General features: G+C 37.2%; 1 protein-coding gene across 3 annotated transcripts; it reads left to right on the forward strand.

Annotated features, from left to right (window-relative positions):
* The first annotated feature begins 338 nt into the window (after positions 1-338).
* Positions 339-14,961, forward strand: LACTB2 (lactamase beta 2). Of its 3 annotated transcripts, none has more exons than XM_075141673.1 (7): positions 339-588; positions 1,146-1,309; positions 2,621-2,744; positions 4,964-5,142; positions 10,293-10,441; positions 12,046-12,127; positions 14,809-14,961. In XM_075141673.1, the coding sequence occupies exons 1-7, from the start codon at positions 467-469 to the stop codon at positions 14,850-14,852; spliced, it is 864 nt and encodes a 287-aa protein (XP_074997774.1). In that variant the 5' UTR covers positions 339-466; the 3' UTR covers positions 14,853-14,961. The 3 variants fall into 3 exon arrangements, with proteins under 3 accessions (XP_074997774.1, XP_074997775.1, XP_074997773.1); XM_075141674.1 differs by having other exon boundaries at positions 372-588; positions 12,046-12,123; XM_075141672.1 differs by lacking the exon at positions 14,809-14,961 and having other exon boundaries at positions 372-588; positions 12,046-12,291.
* The last annotated feature ends 2,506 nt before the right edge of the window (positions 14,962-17,467 follow it).

Genomic DNA, 17,467 nt, shown 5'->3' on the forward strand with positions numbered 1-17,467 from the left:
AGTGGCCATTTGCTGGACTCTCTCCAGTAGCTCCCCAATTTTCTTAAAAATGCTGAATCCTAGATAGCTCCTATATGCCATACAGGAGCATATATAGCTCCTAGATACGCTGTAAGTGGGCACGTTCTCAGAATATACAGAAGATGCAGCTGTCGCTACCACAAAAAAAAAGGAGAATAGCACCTTTATTCCACTGAATTACCACAGTGTTCGTTCCTACAGGCCGCCTTTCAAGCCAAAACCCGCCGCTGCCCCGCGGTGGCCGTGGGCCGGAAGGACCCGCCTCACTGAGGGCAGCAGCCGCCCCGCCTCACAGGCCGGCGGAAGGCCCCGCAGCCGGCGCCGGGAGGCGGAGCAGGGGGAATAGAGGCTTCCGCCTTCCCGCCTTCGCCTCTCGGTGGTGGTGTGAGGGGGAGCGGAGCCGGGCAGGGGCGGGAAGGGGGATTTGCGGGGTGCTGCTGCAGAGATGTTGTCACTGCTACCGCGCATCGAGCAGCTTTCGTCGCGGGTGGTGCGGGTGCTGGGCTGCAACCCGGGGCCCATGACTCTGCAGGGCACCAACACTTACCTGGTGGGCACCGGGCCCAGGTAATGATCCTGCTCGGGGGCTGCGGCGGGGGAAGGGGCCTGTGCGCTGCCTTTGCCTCGAGAGACGGCTACCGGGCTGTCCCGAAATCCCTTAATTAGGGTAAAAAAGAGGAGGGAAAAAAAAAATACAGCATTACGTTTTCGGGACGGGTACTCGGAGGTGGCTTGGGCAGGTGGGGTGGGGAGCCTCGGCCGGGTGTAACCGTTGGACTGAGGCGGGGAATTCCGTGAGGGAAGCGGGTGGGTGCCTCGCCTCAGGCCTCGCAGCTCCCCGGCGGTACTAAAGGGTAGCTCCTGCCGCTTGTCCGGGAGTTGCAAATGTCTGCGATAAATTTACTATTTATCCCTCTTTGTAAATGATTCTGCTGCGGGGGTAGAATGTCACGGAGGGAAGAGATGGTGTCTGGAATATTGCGACATCCATTATTACCACATTTCCATGCAACGTTGGGTTCTTTTTTAACATTATTTAACCGCCACATGAGCACTCTAAATTCTCTCACACTTGTTTTTCCCCCTCTTTTGTTTTGTGGGGTTTTTTTTGTGTGTATGTGTAGAAGAGTCCTTATTGACACTGGGGAGCCATCTACTCCTGAATATATTGGCTGTTTAAAGCAGGCGCTGTCAGAGTTCAACATCTCGATTCAAGAAATTTTAGTGACACACTGGCATAATGATCATACTGGTGGAATACCCGATATCTGCAAAAACATCCCTAACGGTAGGCCAGAGATTTTGGATATTGTTGAAAATGTTAGATACGTGGCAAGAAAAAACTTTTACTGAGTGCTTCTGTGCAAATCAGCTGGATTATTATTCTGGAATCTCCATATAAACTACATGTCATTTCATGATACTGTTGCAGTGTGTAGAATGAGAGCAATGAATAATCTGAATATTGTAGTTGTAGTACTACAGTTTTGCTTCAATACCTGTGCATATCTTCATAGTGAATTTTTTTTATGTGTGAATAATGAGAACCTAGATTACCATCAGCAGTGTGCATTAAGAGATGTGAGAAAAACTTGATACTTGTTCCTTTCTACATTATCAGTAATGACAAATTGACCATTATTTTCGCTTGTGTAAAAACAATAAATAACTTAATCTCTGAAAAAGAAACATGCATAACTTTGAGGTTCCTTGCAGCAGACCATTAGTAATTGCTGACAAATTTGTAGGCCTCAGATCATGAGCGGGAACAGGGTAGGACAGTCTGCAGGTAAATTCTGATCTAAAAATGTGTATTTCATGTTGATAAACAGTAAGAGACATTTCCACTTTAGTATCTGGGAAGAGAATAAGCAGTATGGATCACACAGTTCTTCTTAGCATCACTGGACTTTGTCACAAGCTTTGTCACATGCTTTATCAGGTTTTGTTGCCAGGTGCTTATCTGCAAAGAAGCCTGGGCACTACTGAAAACGTTGGTCTCTTTGTGATGATTTTGGTCTTGTCAACCCATGAGCATGGATGTAAAGACTAGCATGGAATATAAATACCTTTCTGGGTTGCTGTTTGTAGCTGTTCCAGCCAAGGCATTCACGGTTCATGCACAGTTCAGAACAATAGACACTGAGGGAAGTTGCAGATCAAAAAGCCTCCATCCAGTGTTAGGCAAATGTTGAATGGTGCTTCTGTGAATCATAATGCAGAACGTGAGCACAGAAATCTTAATGTTGTTGTAGAAACTTGGGGGTTTTGGCTCTTGATGAGTGAAGAAGGAACATTTGTAAAGTATGATAATGACTGACATTTCTTTATTAATTTCACTTGTGCTTTTTCATCTTCAAAATTGCTGCTGGTACAGAGTACAGTATTCAGATTCAGTGGCTTTCACTGTTCAGTGTTTGTGGCTCTGGAATAAGATTGCTTTATAAACATAAAGTTACTGTACAGAATTTCTCATTTCTAGTTTAGTACTCATGCTGTGTAATAATTAATAGTACTTGTTCAAAAAGTAGACTTCCTGTGGAATTAGCTTTGTTAATGACAAATTCAAAACGTCATTTTCTTTGCTTTCTTTAAATAGACTCTGAATATCGCATCTGTAAGCTTCCTCGTGCCCCTCACCGTGAAGAAATAATAGGAGGAGGACATAAGTATGTTTATCTTAAAGAGGGAGATGTGATACAGACAGAGGGAGCCACGCTCAGGTAAATAAAAATTTCTGCAAGTTTTCTTCAGAATTCTGACACACATATGTATCCTAACTTCTAATGATTGGCAATCCATACATCTAATCTTTTCAACATTTATGCATGTAGACTTTCTATCATGATCCAGCACGGTATGTTTATACAAAGAAATTGTTTTTATGAATGAGGATTATCAGGAATTAGCCTTTGGTTTTTGGCCTCAGCAGAGAAATTTAGAACATTTCCCTTGAAAAATATTTTCTCTGGGAAAATCAAATAGGATTTTACATACTTTCTCATCACTCTTAGATAAGTAGTTTATTATTAAAATTGATACTTTTGGGGAAGTTTATGGTAGTCTGGATTATTTGGCATGCCTTTCTTTTTACTTTAAAAATATTTCCCAAGGAGACACTAAAACATTTAATACTTAAAATGTTAAATTTTAAACCTTTAACCTGTCAGGTTCTTGTAAGGTGCCAGTTTGGGAGGGCTTCTTCCCAGAGAGCGTATTGCCTGTCTTGTTAGCATGAATGAGTCTGAAACAGAAAGCCACTCTGCCTCACACAAACACACACACACAATAAAGAGATCTGACCATTCTGTTTCCAGAGTTCTTTCATTAACAAGGCATTACTCTTCTAAGGACAAATTTTGCTTGTTTTCCTCAGTTTAGATGTGAAGTATATCCCACTTGTAGAATATGCCAGCTGGCTGATTGGAAGAAACGTAAAAATGAAGGATATGTTTGACCAAAGGCATTTTGTTTTGTTAGTGCAAAAAAAAAAATACATGGAGAGTATTATATTGAATACTGAAGATCTGTCACTATCCTAAGTGGCCCGTGTTTGGACAAAATCAATTTAGAGATGGAAAACAACTTGTTAAATTTGAATCCAAGTGAGACAAGCGTGGCATATTTTGATGTTTGGGGTAATGCAGCCAAACTTTATGCTTGGTGAAAAGCAGGTATTCTCGCCTGGTTAATTCAGTAAGCACTTTTAAGGATACTCTTAGATCCACCACTGATTCCAATATAACAGTATCTGCATGTTAAATTTTAGTTAGCAACCTTCAAATTTTCAAGGTGTGCCAGGCAGTGTTGGTTCTTTTTCCTTTGTTTTTCCATGTTAGTGGTTAAGCTTCCTGGTCAAGTTTTGTCAGGAACTGGAGAATACCACTTCCTACAAAGGCAACCCTTCGGTTTGAGTTTTGTGTTGCCTCCACAGGGCGATGGCTCACCTGCTTTCTGCTGAACTCAGTAGTCAGTAAGAGCTGGAAGTCGTTGCATCAGATGCTGCTGTGCTTCTGTCCTCCCAGCCCTGCACTGACATGGCTGGTGCTGTTTAGTACTGGCCTGTACACCATGCTTCGCACCAGCTCTGTCAGTTCCTGATCACTGCTTTGATGCATCTGCCATTAACAAGAAGATTCTGATGAATTTCAGCAGTGATGCTGGTCCGAGTTTGAATCCGCCTCAGCATGAGGCCTTCTGCTTTTCCAAAATTGTAGTGAAAGGACACTGCAGTGCAGCTCCTTAGCAGCTCAGGTTACTATATACATATCAACTGTCCGTTCACCCTTTGCTGCATTCTAATCCAGTACTCATTGAAGCTGTGGGGTCCTAAATCCTTACCATGCAGATGTTTAATGACCTGCACATAGAACAGCTAAAAGACTATGTTTCCTTGTTGTATTTGACAGTTCCGCTCCACTGTGTCATGGGGCTTTCAGAGAAAAATAAATTTCAGGAGACAGAACTTTATCTGGGTTGGGTCCCGAACTTTACAGTTAATTTCTAAAAGAATTGGCAACATCATCCTTATCCTCTTTTGCTAAGTGCAAGGTGTATGTCAAGAACTTCACACATTTCAATCTGGAAATGACATGTCAATTTTTCTTTTTTAAAGCTTCAGAGTAAAGGCTTCTATAACACAAATTCTACACGACTAGCCAGCTCCCTTAATGCACTTTTATTATGACGTGTCATGTAAATAAAAGCATGTTAGAGATGATGATCTGTGTTCTCTACATGGTATAAGAAAATGGACTGGGATTAGAGAAGTGATATCCTGTTTACATCAACATTTCAGCCTTTTTTAGTCTTTTTTTCTGGTTCTTGTTGTGGGCTACTTTGTAAGTGTATGATTTCATCACTATTTGTTTCTAGCTTCTGAAAATGAAGCATACATTCTCTATGAAAAGCTTACGCTTTTTTGTTGTTATTCTTTAAACAGAGTTTTATATACGCCCGGACACACTGATGATCATATGGCCTTACATCTAGAAGAAGAAAATGCTATATTTTCCGGTGACTGTATTTTAGGGGAAGGAACAACAGTAATTGAAGACCTGTATGATTACATGAAAACTTTGAAAAGGTTGTTACAAATGAAACTAGATTTAATATATCCAGGTAAGTGGTTCTATTTTTAACTGCTCTGTTTTACTGTATAATTTTTAAATATTTCCTCTAAGAATTTGAGAACTCTTATTACAATCAAACACCATTACTAATGTAACAATTCAAGTTCATTACTTAATATATGTCCAGTGCTAAGCTAAAATGTCTTTATGGCATGGTAGTTTGCAAGACTTGAAAATTTTTCAGTGGTAGATATCATTCCTTCCTGAGATTTCTCCATCTGAGGGTGAATCTTATGCTTCTGTGCCCAACGCCTACAGAGGCCAGAATCTTTCACTGTTGGAATCATGTAGCAAATTTGGTTTCCTTATATTACTCTATCCACGCGCCTTAATATTGCCCTGGAAGAAAAAAAAATAGTTGTTCTTTTGGTTCTTTGCACCCCCACATACACTGCCAATGTGAGTAACGTAGTAATGTTTTTTGAGAAAGATATGTGTCCTTTCATAGAATCATTAAGGTTGGAAAAGACCTCTAAGATCATCGAGTCCAACCGTCAACCCAACACCACCATGCCCACTACACCATGTCCCTAAGCGCCTCATCTACATGTCTTTTAAAAGCTTCCAGGGATGGTGACTCCACCACTTCCCTGGGCAGCCTGTTCCAATGTTTAACCATTATTTCAGTAAAGAAATTTTTCCTAATGTCCAGTCTAAACCTCCCTTGGTGCAACTTGAGGCCATTTCCTCTCGTCCTGTTGCTTGTTACTTGGGAGAAGAGACCAACACCCACCTCGCTACAACCTCCTTTCAGGTAGTGGTAGAGCGTGATGAGGTCTCCCCTCAGCCTCCTCTTCTCCAGGCTAAACAGTCCCAGTTCCCTCAGCCGCTCCTCATAAGGCTTGTGCTCCAGGCCCTTCACCAGCTTCGTTGCCCTTCTCTGGACACGCTCCAGCACCTCAATGTCCTCCTTCTATTGAGGGGCCCAAAACTGAACACAGCATTCGAGGTGCGGCCTCACCAGCGCCGAGTACAGGGGCACGATCACCTCCCTACTCCTGCTGGCCACACTATTTCTGATACAGGCCAGGATGCCATTTGCCTTCTTGGCCACCTGGGCACACTGCCGGCTCATGTTCAGCCGGCTGTCAACCAGCACCCCCAGGTCCTTTTCCTCTGGGCAGCTTTCCAGCCACTCTTCCCCAAGCCTGTAGCGTTGCCTGGGGTTGTTGTGGCCGAAGTGCAGGACCTGACACTTGGCCTTGTTGAACCTCATACAGTTGGCCTCAGCGCATCGATCCAGCCTGTCCAGGTCCCTCTGCAGAGCCTTTGCAGCACAGATTAATCACAAATTCATCTTGGAAAGCTGCAGAACTGTCAAATGGTTGTCTTAGTTAATGACTTAGCTTAAGTTTGAACAAGAGCCAAGAGGCCAAACATCATATTCTAAAAATAAGTTGCCGATTCATTCAGTCTATGGCTTTGCTTTAATTTTTTTTCTCTATCTCCCCTAAACCCTGGGAATGCATTTACTTTTCATATAAACCATGTGTCTATTTGACAAGACTGGATTTTAAGAATTCATTTAAGCTCCTTCTCATTTGCTTTTTTCAGAGATACATCTCAGGATTTTTTCTGATTTTTTCTGTTTCATCTTCTTCAACTTGTCATTCTGAGCGACGGTGTCTACATTCTCAGTTCTGTCTTCCTCTGTTAACCATCTATGTTTAGCCTACATAACCAAATCTCTTTTGTGTTTATTCTTAAAATATGCTTCTTCTGAAGTAGGTGTTCTTTAAGTGCTTTAAGATCTAAGTGTAAAAATGCTATTTAAGAAAAATATCATTATAGATATTCCATGGATGTGGAGGCTGATATAGACAGAAATAGTGACTTGCTCGTGGTTATTGACTTAACTACTGGTAAAACTGAGAATATTTTAGCCTCCAGAATCTCAATCTATTGATCAATCTAATGTTCTACTTTCTTTCTTAAATACCTATGAAACACAGTCTGTTCCTCTAATTGAATTTCTGCCTTCTAAAACCTCGTATATGCCAAATTCTATTGGGTTTATATTTCACTCTCTCCTTAATCGTTATTTACCTAGATCACACATTCACAAAAGTTGAATATTTGTCCCATTTATCTGTAACTGTTTGCTACACTGTTGTAAGTATGTTCATGCTGTACTTGCAGTTAGGAAGCCAGTCAGATATTATGCATTTTCAGTGATGAGTAGCTAAGTATTGAGATGGTTTGGAACTAACTTTCTTTTTTTATCCATGCATCACAAAATGTATGTACAATTGTGTGAAAGATAACTATTGCCCAATCAGAACAATTGTTTATATTATTAGTATGTACTACAGTAAAATGGTAACTACAGCAGAAGGTAGTTTGCTTTACCAATACATTCTATGTAGGCTCAGTACTTCGACTTTATTGCAGTTTTAGGTCTTCATAATTCTTGAACTGTTTCTCTGTTCCCCATACATGCTTTAGCACTCACATTGCAGCCTCAGAATTAGATGTAAGGGAGCAAGAATTTTTGTAACAAGCTGACTGCTGGCTAGGTGTGAGTAGCTGAATTTTGCCAATCCTTCCCCTTCCATGTTTCTTTTTTAATTTAATGTGGAAATTACTTCAGGCAGAATACACATGACAGTCTATCTACAGCTAATAGTTGATGAGAATCCTTGGGACCAGAAAAGGGTGTTTTAGTCAGCAGAGGGCTCCCTATTCTGTGATAATAAATGATGTTCCTTGATAATATAGAAAAAAATGGTACTGGAATTAGGAATCTCTGCAAGATTTCATGAGCCAATTGTTTTCTTCAGTTTTATCCTTTGTGCTTTTAATTTCTCACGTGTAAAGTAAGAAAATCTATATTACTTCACAGGGTGTTATGAGAATAAAAACTCACTGTTTCTGATCACCTGGGCTATACAGATGTCTGAAATAATATGAAGCTGTCTGATATAAAGTCTGAATTATTGGAAAGGCAGTCATATTTTGAGAGATCTATTTCACATGGTCAGAAACATTTTAAATTTATGCAGATATTAACTTCCTTATTGGTGAAGTTAACTGTGTTGCTGTCCCTGAAAAATTATGGATGGGAAAGGTCCACATCTGGATTTAGTTCCAAGCTTTCTGACATCATTTTAATGTATGTATATGCATACACAATGGCTACAGATATGAAATGCCTTTAACTTTGCAAAATGTGGCTTCCGTTGCAGGTACTGACATTGGTCTTGTAGTCTAAGTCAATTAAATCACTTGGAGGAACAGGGACTGGTTTTAAGACTGCCTTGTGATTCCATGCACAGGCCTTAATTTTGAATACTTTAATGTGACTTCTGCCATTAGAGAACACAAGAGAATGGACAGTTACCATTATAGTCTCTGCTCTGTATATCTTAATGTGTTTTTTCTAAATTTAAACTTCTGTTTTTATAAATGGTAACATATTTACTAGAGATACAGTTATATTTGTAATTTATTTTGTAAGGAACAATAGCTTCAGATTAAATGTGTTTGAAATCATTAAATACATGTGCATATGAGAGTATAGTTTTATATTTACATGTTACATATCTTTTATTTATAATACTATCTTTACACAAGGTAAGTTTCAATGTATATTTAGTAATTTCAAATCTGCTGAAGTGAATCTGTAAGTTGAGATATGCATAAATATTTTGACTTTCAGAAGGATGGATTCCTTTGACACTTTTTTATTTCACGGATATTCAAAACATGAAAAATTAGTTGCTCTTTTTCTACAAGCAGCCTGTCCTCAGGCAAAATAAGCTCTAATTTAAAAAGCCTTAAAACTAAAAACCCATTTAGTCATTTAACCCAAAAGTACAAGTAAAGAATATGATGATTTTTTAAAAATAGCCAGAGAACCTCAAAAGAAACTGTCTGTTTTGGATGATACCAAATAACTTCTAAAAGAAAGCTATTTTTTACAGTAGTTTCTGTTCTACTAATTTTATAAATTACTGCACTTATTTTTACTGCCAGTTTAGACTGGCGGAGCTGGAAGTTGTGCTGGTACTTCAGGTGATGTATATGGGCAAAGAAACAGGAAACCTTGCTATAAAAAACATGTGACAAATATTCATGCAAATAAATTTCTCTATAGGTGAAACATTAAGTTTAACTTCTGTGCGTGTAACTCTCGTGTCTGAAAAATTTTCATTTCATCTGCCATTTTAGTGTATCATAAGGCAGTATTTGATTCTTCCACAAAGGTTAGTGCTTTACCAATTAAGCCTTTTTCTAATTTGATTCATAGACTTTTCAGTAAGTTGAATGTTTCTGATCTGCCACAATAAGTCCAGGAAAAAACACGTATGCTTTGTTTATTAACCAGCCAGACATAAAATGATCCACATATAACCTTCCTTGTGCATCGCCTATTCCTGCCCTGACACGTTCAGATTGGCTCACTGATTTGTCTAATATTAAGTTTTTTGATCGTACTTATGAAAATACGTTCTTAGGGGAATAAAGTACAGTGTGTGAGTGAGTTTTGAAGATCTGTCCTGGAAAATTTATTTGTCACAATCAAAGATGTTACTTTTCTTTCCTCTGTGTTTGCTGGATAGCCCCACAATAGGACAGTAGTACATGAGTCCTTTGCCTCAGCCACTAGTGTTCAAAGACCGGTATCAGTTTAAATCATCACTATCAATATCCTTTGGGGACGGTGAGACAGGCAGACAGAGGTGGTATAATAATCTGAATCTCATCTTTCAAATCTGTTCCGCAGTGAAATCCTTTCCTTCGTCTTTTTTTTTTTTAAATAGCCTAAAGTACTCTTTCCTTGCTTTCCTTATTCCACCTGAAGTATTCCCTTTCCCCATTCAGACTTTTCAGATCCTAATTCTTCCTTTTCGTCTTAATGCTTTTCAATTACAGACTGTGGTGCAGACCTTCAAACTTGATTTTGGCCTATTTATATGAAAAAAAAACAAAAACAAAAAACCCAAACCAAAAAACATGCAGAGAGTGTGTTACAATTTAACATCAAGGGTACTCTGATGGGGTGGTATGTACAGGTGCTGCTCCCTTCTTATGACTTTTAAGTCTACCAGAGTTTACATAAGAATGATTCAATTATTCAATAGCGTACTTAATTCCTAATTTAAGTAATAGCACTCTGGTACATGTGTTTTGATTTAGGTCATGGCCCAGTAATACGTGATGCAAATGTTAGAATCCAAAACTACATTTCTCACCGAATTGCACGTGAACAGCAAATTCTAAATGTTTTCCAGAAGAATGCTGGAAAGTCATATACATCCTCGGAGCTTGTAAAGATAGTATACAAGGTAATTGTTGATTAAAAGTTTTTAGATCAAACTAAAGAAAACTGAGGTTATGTTCATAAAATTGTATGTAACAGTTTAAGTATTTGAGTGAAGACCATGGTGGCTTTTTAAAAGGGAAAAAAAAAGAAAATATTTCTGCTTCTTCAGAATTCATATATGACTGTGCATTTAAATTGTATTGTTTGAGCAGTTCGTTGGAGTGGGGCCCAGATGATTCTTATGAACTTCTTATTTCACTATCTAGATGGTCCTAAGGACCATTTCATAGGACCAAGCAAAAATAAAGTTATAGTGCTTGGTTCTAAGTGAAAAGTATGAGATGACTGTTAATTTTTGATTTGTCAAGGTGTGTTTGGAGTCTCCTGGAAGATTGCTTAAAACTTCTAGTTCCTGATTTATCAGTCCGCAGGAGGGTGCACGTGGACTGCAGTTTCACAGAAATGGATATTGCACTCAGCAGTTGAGTAGCTTGTGTGTGTCATTAGACAGGCATGAGTACTTTTTCGCTACTTCATCATTCTTCATGTAACCTCAGTAATTTGTACATGTAGTATGATGGGGGTTACCCCTCCTAGCAAGTAGAGATAAAAGAGATACAGCATTTGCTTTGGAGGAAGATGTCAAAGTTGCCAATGGCTGTGGTTTGTGAACAGGTCTGTAACAGCTTCACAACTCATTTTTCACAGTTCTGCTGATCCCCAGTTTCTGAAAGAATAATTATGTCACATTGAACATTTTGCGATGCTGATGTACCGTTACCTGTGGCTGTTTAGCTCCTGCGGCTTTCCTGCCTGAACAACTACAGTTTTTAAGTATACAGCCATTCACATGTTTCTGTAAATTACAAACCACTTGTCCTGTCACTATATGATAAGAATTTTTTCGATACTACTAAAGCTTTCATATTAAAAAAAAAAAAGAAAGTGTAATCTTTCAAGGCTTTTTAAAGATTCACAATTTATTGAGCTAGTTTTCTAGTGAATTTTCCTGCCAAACTCTTGTTATTTGGAGGAGAACGTTTTAATTTTCAAAAAGAAGGCTTTACTTTTAGAAAGATAGTGCTGGAGGGGGGGATTTTGAGAAATGTTACCGGTTTTTACCCAATGAGCATTGGAAAATTTTAAGAGACGTTTTGTCCTCCTAAAACTGTTTTATTTTTAAATTGTTTACTCATTTACAGATACTAACTGTTAAAGGATATTTAAACCCATGCGAGTATTGTCATGGAGTAGAAGTGATAGGTGTCTGTGGAGAAATGCATTTTTAAATTTGTCTTTAAAAATGCTCAGCTACACTGACAACCCAGTGCAGACCAAGCTCAGAAGAGCACAGTCTTCTTAGTATGGGCCAAACTTTGCATAATACAAATGGATAATGTAAAAAAAGAGCAAAGTAAACAAAAACGTGTTATTAGGCTACTAGTTTAACTGGTGTAGAATTGATGTACTCATTTCAGTTTGTTGTCATTATGTAACTAACTGAATGTTCAATCTGGCAATTCAGAAGAGGAAAATCTATGTTAATAAACTGTGAGTTCCATATATTGAAAAAATAATTGGGAGATATTTAAACAAATACAAAATGCATATTTGTATTCCTATTAGGACATCCCTGAAAATTTACTTCTAGCAGCAGAAATTAACCTCCTAGTCCACTTGAAGAAGTTGGAAAAAGAAGGAAAAGTGTGTAAGTTGTGGATGGAGGGGTGGAAGGAGGGTCATTTTCATTTTGATTTTCTATGTACTGTTTCTCATTATATTTTAGTGCATTGTTTCCTGGGAAAAAAAAACCCTGCAATTAGTTGTTGTAGCTGTCCTTCAGACAATTTGAAGTAGGGTTATATACAAAAAGCCTGTGGTTATACAGTATTTCCAAACTTTTAGAAAATATTTTATAAAGTATTTGTGACACAGAGCACAGATTACTGCAATGCATATACCTTTAAATTTTGATTTAAAACATACCATGGAATACATTTGTAATGCTAGCGTTCATACCTTTGTGTATTTTCTGAAATTCATACCTGAATATGCATGTATGTGGCATTTTATGGGATTACATTTTACGTTTCTGCCTTTCCTAAATGTGTATTGTTGTATATATGTGTTCTAGAGATGGTTACAGTCACGCAGCATAAATTTTTACAATTTCTGATTAGTACAGTACTTAAATAGAGCAACTATATTTAGTTTACTGTTTTTACGTTTTGCCTTTACTTTTAGTAAACAAGGTGAAGTATTCTACTTCTGTAATGGCATGCGCATTTAGAAACGTTATTCAGCCAGAAGCTAAGGAAAATATTTCTTTCTGTACGTTACATAACTGCACCCAGGACTGTCTACTTACAAGTAAATAATTACACAAATATTTAAAACTGTTTCAAATTTTCAGCATTTACCAGTCTGAATTACAACATGAAATTAGCGTATTTTTTCCAAGTTCTTTTATTTTAATGACAAATCAGCTACTAGGTACTAATTGTTTGAACAATTGAGACAATTTTTTGTAATACAAAGAAAATAGACTAGAGTCATGTGAATATAGTTATTACTGATGTTCAGAAAATGATGTCTTTAAGCACATTTTGTGCAGAATGCCACGGAAGCTTACCAACATGATACTTATTGCACCACCTTTTAAATGTGATCTTAATTCTTGGTTATTAGCATACACTATTGACCTACACATTTCTCCAGTTTGGCTCCACAAGATTCCTCTGGGGTATCAGATGCTGTTGACTATTTATCCCTTCCCTTTCACTGCCAAAGTAACTCAAGCAACAGCGTTTTCTGTTTAGATGAAGTAGTGGATAAATTAACTTTCTCTTTAAAGGTAGACTTGCAGTTTTCCCCACACAAAACTGTGTGTATGCATCTTAAATGTCCAAGAATTAATTTGTCTGAGTAAGCTAGTGACTTTCATCTCTTAAGCCAGGTTTCTTTTTGTTGAGGTTTTTTTTTCCCAAAAGACGCTTTTCATGCTTACTGGACAAAAATAGCTCAGCTCTCCTCAGAAATCACCTTTGAATTTTGAAGAGACAGCGGATACGGAGCTTCAGTCAGATATCTGTTCACAAAGTAGCAACTGCTTGAAATTACTAGAAAGTTTAAATAACTAGAGGAGATACTAATCAGAAGAATTGTTGTGACTCTTCTACTCCAGTTGGAGGTCCTTGGTTCAGCTGTGTCCTCCTGCTTTCCACGAAGCACAAGAAGTGCCCTTTAAAGTTTTTTTGTTTGTTTTGCTTTTTAATCTTCAATTTGTGCTCCCAGAGAAGGAGGAAAGCAATCTCATCGGAACACTTGGGGTTTTTCTATGCTGATCTCTGCAGTGTGGAAACAGTTGTTAATTTTTTAAATACAAGCTTAGACTCAGATCTGTGATAAACACTTAGCATCGTGTAGCCTTTGTCAGTTTTTCAGTTCGAATTAAGGACATCTGTTAAGGAAAATTGATTCTGTTGGTTCTGAGCATGTAGCATACAAATGCTTGCGTGCTCATGTTACTCATTCATTTGGTTTTGATATGATGTCCTTTCCACATAGTCTGAGTTGCAGTATTTCAAGTTTTGTTCTCACTGTAGACGACTTGAGTTGCAGTCATAACACTGTCTGCTTAATTTTCACAAACTATTTTTCCAAAGAAACATGTTGTCAGTATTGGTAATGAATGTGACAGGCATATTACAATGTTACAAGAGAGCTACTCCATGCAAATTATGGCCATATGCTGTCTGCTGCAGTCATTAGTTCACCACTTCATTCTAGGGCTTGCAGTTTATGTTGGTACATAACTTTATAACTTCACTTAGGAGTGATACTGCCTTTACAGATTTGTTTTTCTCACTTTAAACAGAAAAATAATGTCTTGTATACAGGAGCATGGCACAATATGCGCATGTAAGCTTTCTTCCATGACCAATATCTTGGTCATTGGTTCACATTTTTAAAACACAGCTGATGAAGAGATAAAAATTATTTGACTGTTCTTAATTTAGCAGCACAGATTTTTTTCTCTGAAGTTCGTAAATTTCGGAAAATGCAACAAGTGCTCTGCTACCTCAATTTTCTTAATATCTAGAAATTTTAATATTCTGAACTTTAGGTTTAGAATAACTGTAGGTTTATTAAACCCTTTTTTATTAATCATTGTTTATATTGCTAGGTTAAATTGTGAAACAGTTAGTGTTTATCACCTTCCATTAAAACTCAACACTGGCCTGAAAGAAACTATTCCAATAGTTTTAATAAAAAATGACATGTACAGACATGCATATGCATGTACAGGTTAAGTTTGAGATAGCCTAATGTTTATATATAGCATCTAAGTGTTAGTTTGTGACTAATTTGTTTTTTTTTTCTTAACAGTACATGAGGCGTCTCCCAACTTCAGATGGAGAAACAATTTATAAGTTATGCAAGATTGCTCAAGAATATTTTTAATCTGCACAGTTGCTGCATGAAAAAATATAATGACAAGCTCAGAAGATATGTAAAATAAAAACTAATTCTTCTTTCTTTTTTTTTAAAAAGTGGTAACACAATTTTAAAGCAACATTATGGTCAGTTAACTAATGTTTTTCATATGCTACTTTATGGGAATTTTAAGAATAACCTGATAGGTACTGAGTTAATAAAATGGAATGAGTGTGAAGAAATGAATGTTACCTCTGTTATAAAATACCCAGCTTTATCATCGGTGGCAGAAGACAAATAGCAAGGTCTTACAAACTTAATATTGCGATATTATAAAGCAATATTATAAACTTAATAAATCAGATATATAAAAAAATCTCTATAGTCAAAAGAATAGAAAAGATGTTATTCTAAACCTGTTTTCATTTGCTTGTGCTTTTCAAAAAGTGATTTTCTGGTAAGTTATCTGTACATTCTAAAAACCAAGTTATTTTCATTAACAGATGCAAGTACTGGGGTTAATATTCCTTTTCTAATTTAGCTGGCTGTGCACATCCTTGCGGGTTGCTCACTGCAGTAGGTTTTAACAAATGCAGAAAGTAATTCCAGACTTCTGTGTTTTCTGGTGGAAACACCATTTCTATGGAATTCATTCAAAGGATTCATCAATTTTAACTAATCAATGTCAAAAAATGCACAGAGTTGGAGCAGACTTAAATTCCTTATCTTATAAGATTCTGCGAGAATGTGATTAAAAAGCTATATAAATTGAGGTATATATTACACACTATATGAAGTTAAGTTTGTCTGTCACTTTATAACTAACAAGCTTGTTTTGCTGTTAAATCCATTTAAACTACAAATATTTTAAGGTTGTATTTGATTGTAAGATACTGTATAGTGCATTAAAGTACAATGTTTGAAGATTAATTTAAACTGCAAATTCAGTTCTCTGTGTAGGTTAAACTTTCAGAATAGTGTATAAATATTTGCATTACTTTGTGTATTCAAAATGTGTGAAGTTTTTATGATTTATGCACTTCTTTTAAAGCTGGCTCAACCTTAAAAAAAAAAATCAGATATGAGATGTTTGAAGGTACCAAAGACAAATATATGTCCTCGAAAACCCTTGAAAACCTTTCACCGTTCAATCCGGTACCTTCATTTGTGAAACATGCATATGATATTTAAGGCATGTCTTAATAATTATCATTATTTTATGAAGTTGATGGGATTTGTTCTGATCAGCTGAGCCAAATCCAATACAAAAATACTCCCAGGAACAGCAATCCAAAACTGAAATCATATTCTGAAATAGTAACCAGACCCCTGAAGAGGGGAAATAATAACTTTCTGCTCTATAAAATGATGCTTTTTGCAAACTTCATTGATCTGGTTTTTGGCCACATCGTGGCTCTTCCTTACTTTTAACTTTCTGTGCAGTGCCATTTTGGGCTCTTTTTCAGGTCTCCTGGTTTTTCTTCTTTTATATTTTCTGTTTACTTGCACTTTTCCATTTCAGCCACTTTTTTTTTTCCCCTCCTCCTACAAACCTTATTTTTTTCAATTCCTATTGGATTGTTTCTGTCTTCATAATTACTCAGAAGCTTTCACATGGACTTCTTGCCATTAATAATTACTGTTTTCCTGTAGCTTTTTTATGAATTTATAGTTACCTTTTCCATTGTTAGGAATAAAAAGGTAATTATCACGGTTTTCTTTTTTAAAAACTTAATTCACGTGCTCTGAATTATGTCACTTTGCTTCAGGAAAACAGATCAGTGAAATGGCACAATTTTCTGTCATGAGGTCTGAGAACCTCAGCCAGCAGGAAACTGATATGAAGAGGTGATCTCTCATTAACTTTCTGAGCTAAAGAAGAAATCTACTGGCAGGCAAAATGTCACTGAACCATTTTCTTCTGTTTTACTATACTTCATTTTTAAATACACGGAAATGGCTTTAGAATTCAGTTAAAGTATCATTGGAATTTGCAGGCAGTGAAGAACGCCAGAGGATACAAATCAGAGAATTCCATGTTCCATGCTGTGCTGCAGCAAATATCTGACATTCTCAAAAAATGAGGGAAATTGCAGTTTAACCAGACTTGTCATTAATGATTGTGTATGGTGGCTCTCGAATATTAAAAGCAGAGATTGCACTGTTACTAAGATGTATTTACAATAAAGGATACTTATATCAGCTGTGACATGTTGTAAAAGTCTTAAGACTCCTTGTTGATTATGAGATTATAAGTCAGAAGGAGTGTTTGTTTATCTAAAAATAGAATGGTAATGTAAGCTATATGCCATGTATGTATAGAAAAGGGGATTAGCCTATTTACCTCCCTTGTATTGAATACATTCATTTGTGCAGAATGCATTAAAAGTTAAAAATAAAAACAGGAGAAGGGGCAATTTCTGTCTCATCAAACTAGAAGGGCAAATGTCATTTGATGCGTTAACTTTCTAAACAGCTGGGAACAGAAGCTGGAAGAAGCATAAATTGCGTTTCCAGCCTTCCTGCCAGCTAATTTTAAGATCCTGTCCTGAGAGGCAGCATCATTTATCAGGTTTAAGACCTACGAAAGAAGTTTGATGGTAGTTATAAC

Source organism: Calonectris borealis, chromosome 2, assembly GCF_964195595.1.
Source record: "Calonectris borealis chromosome 2, bCalBor7.hap1.2, whole genome shotgun sequence".
NCBI classification, from domain to species: Eukaryota; Metazoa; Chordata; class Aves; order Procellariiformes; family Procellariidae; genus Calonectris; species Calonectris borealis.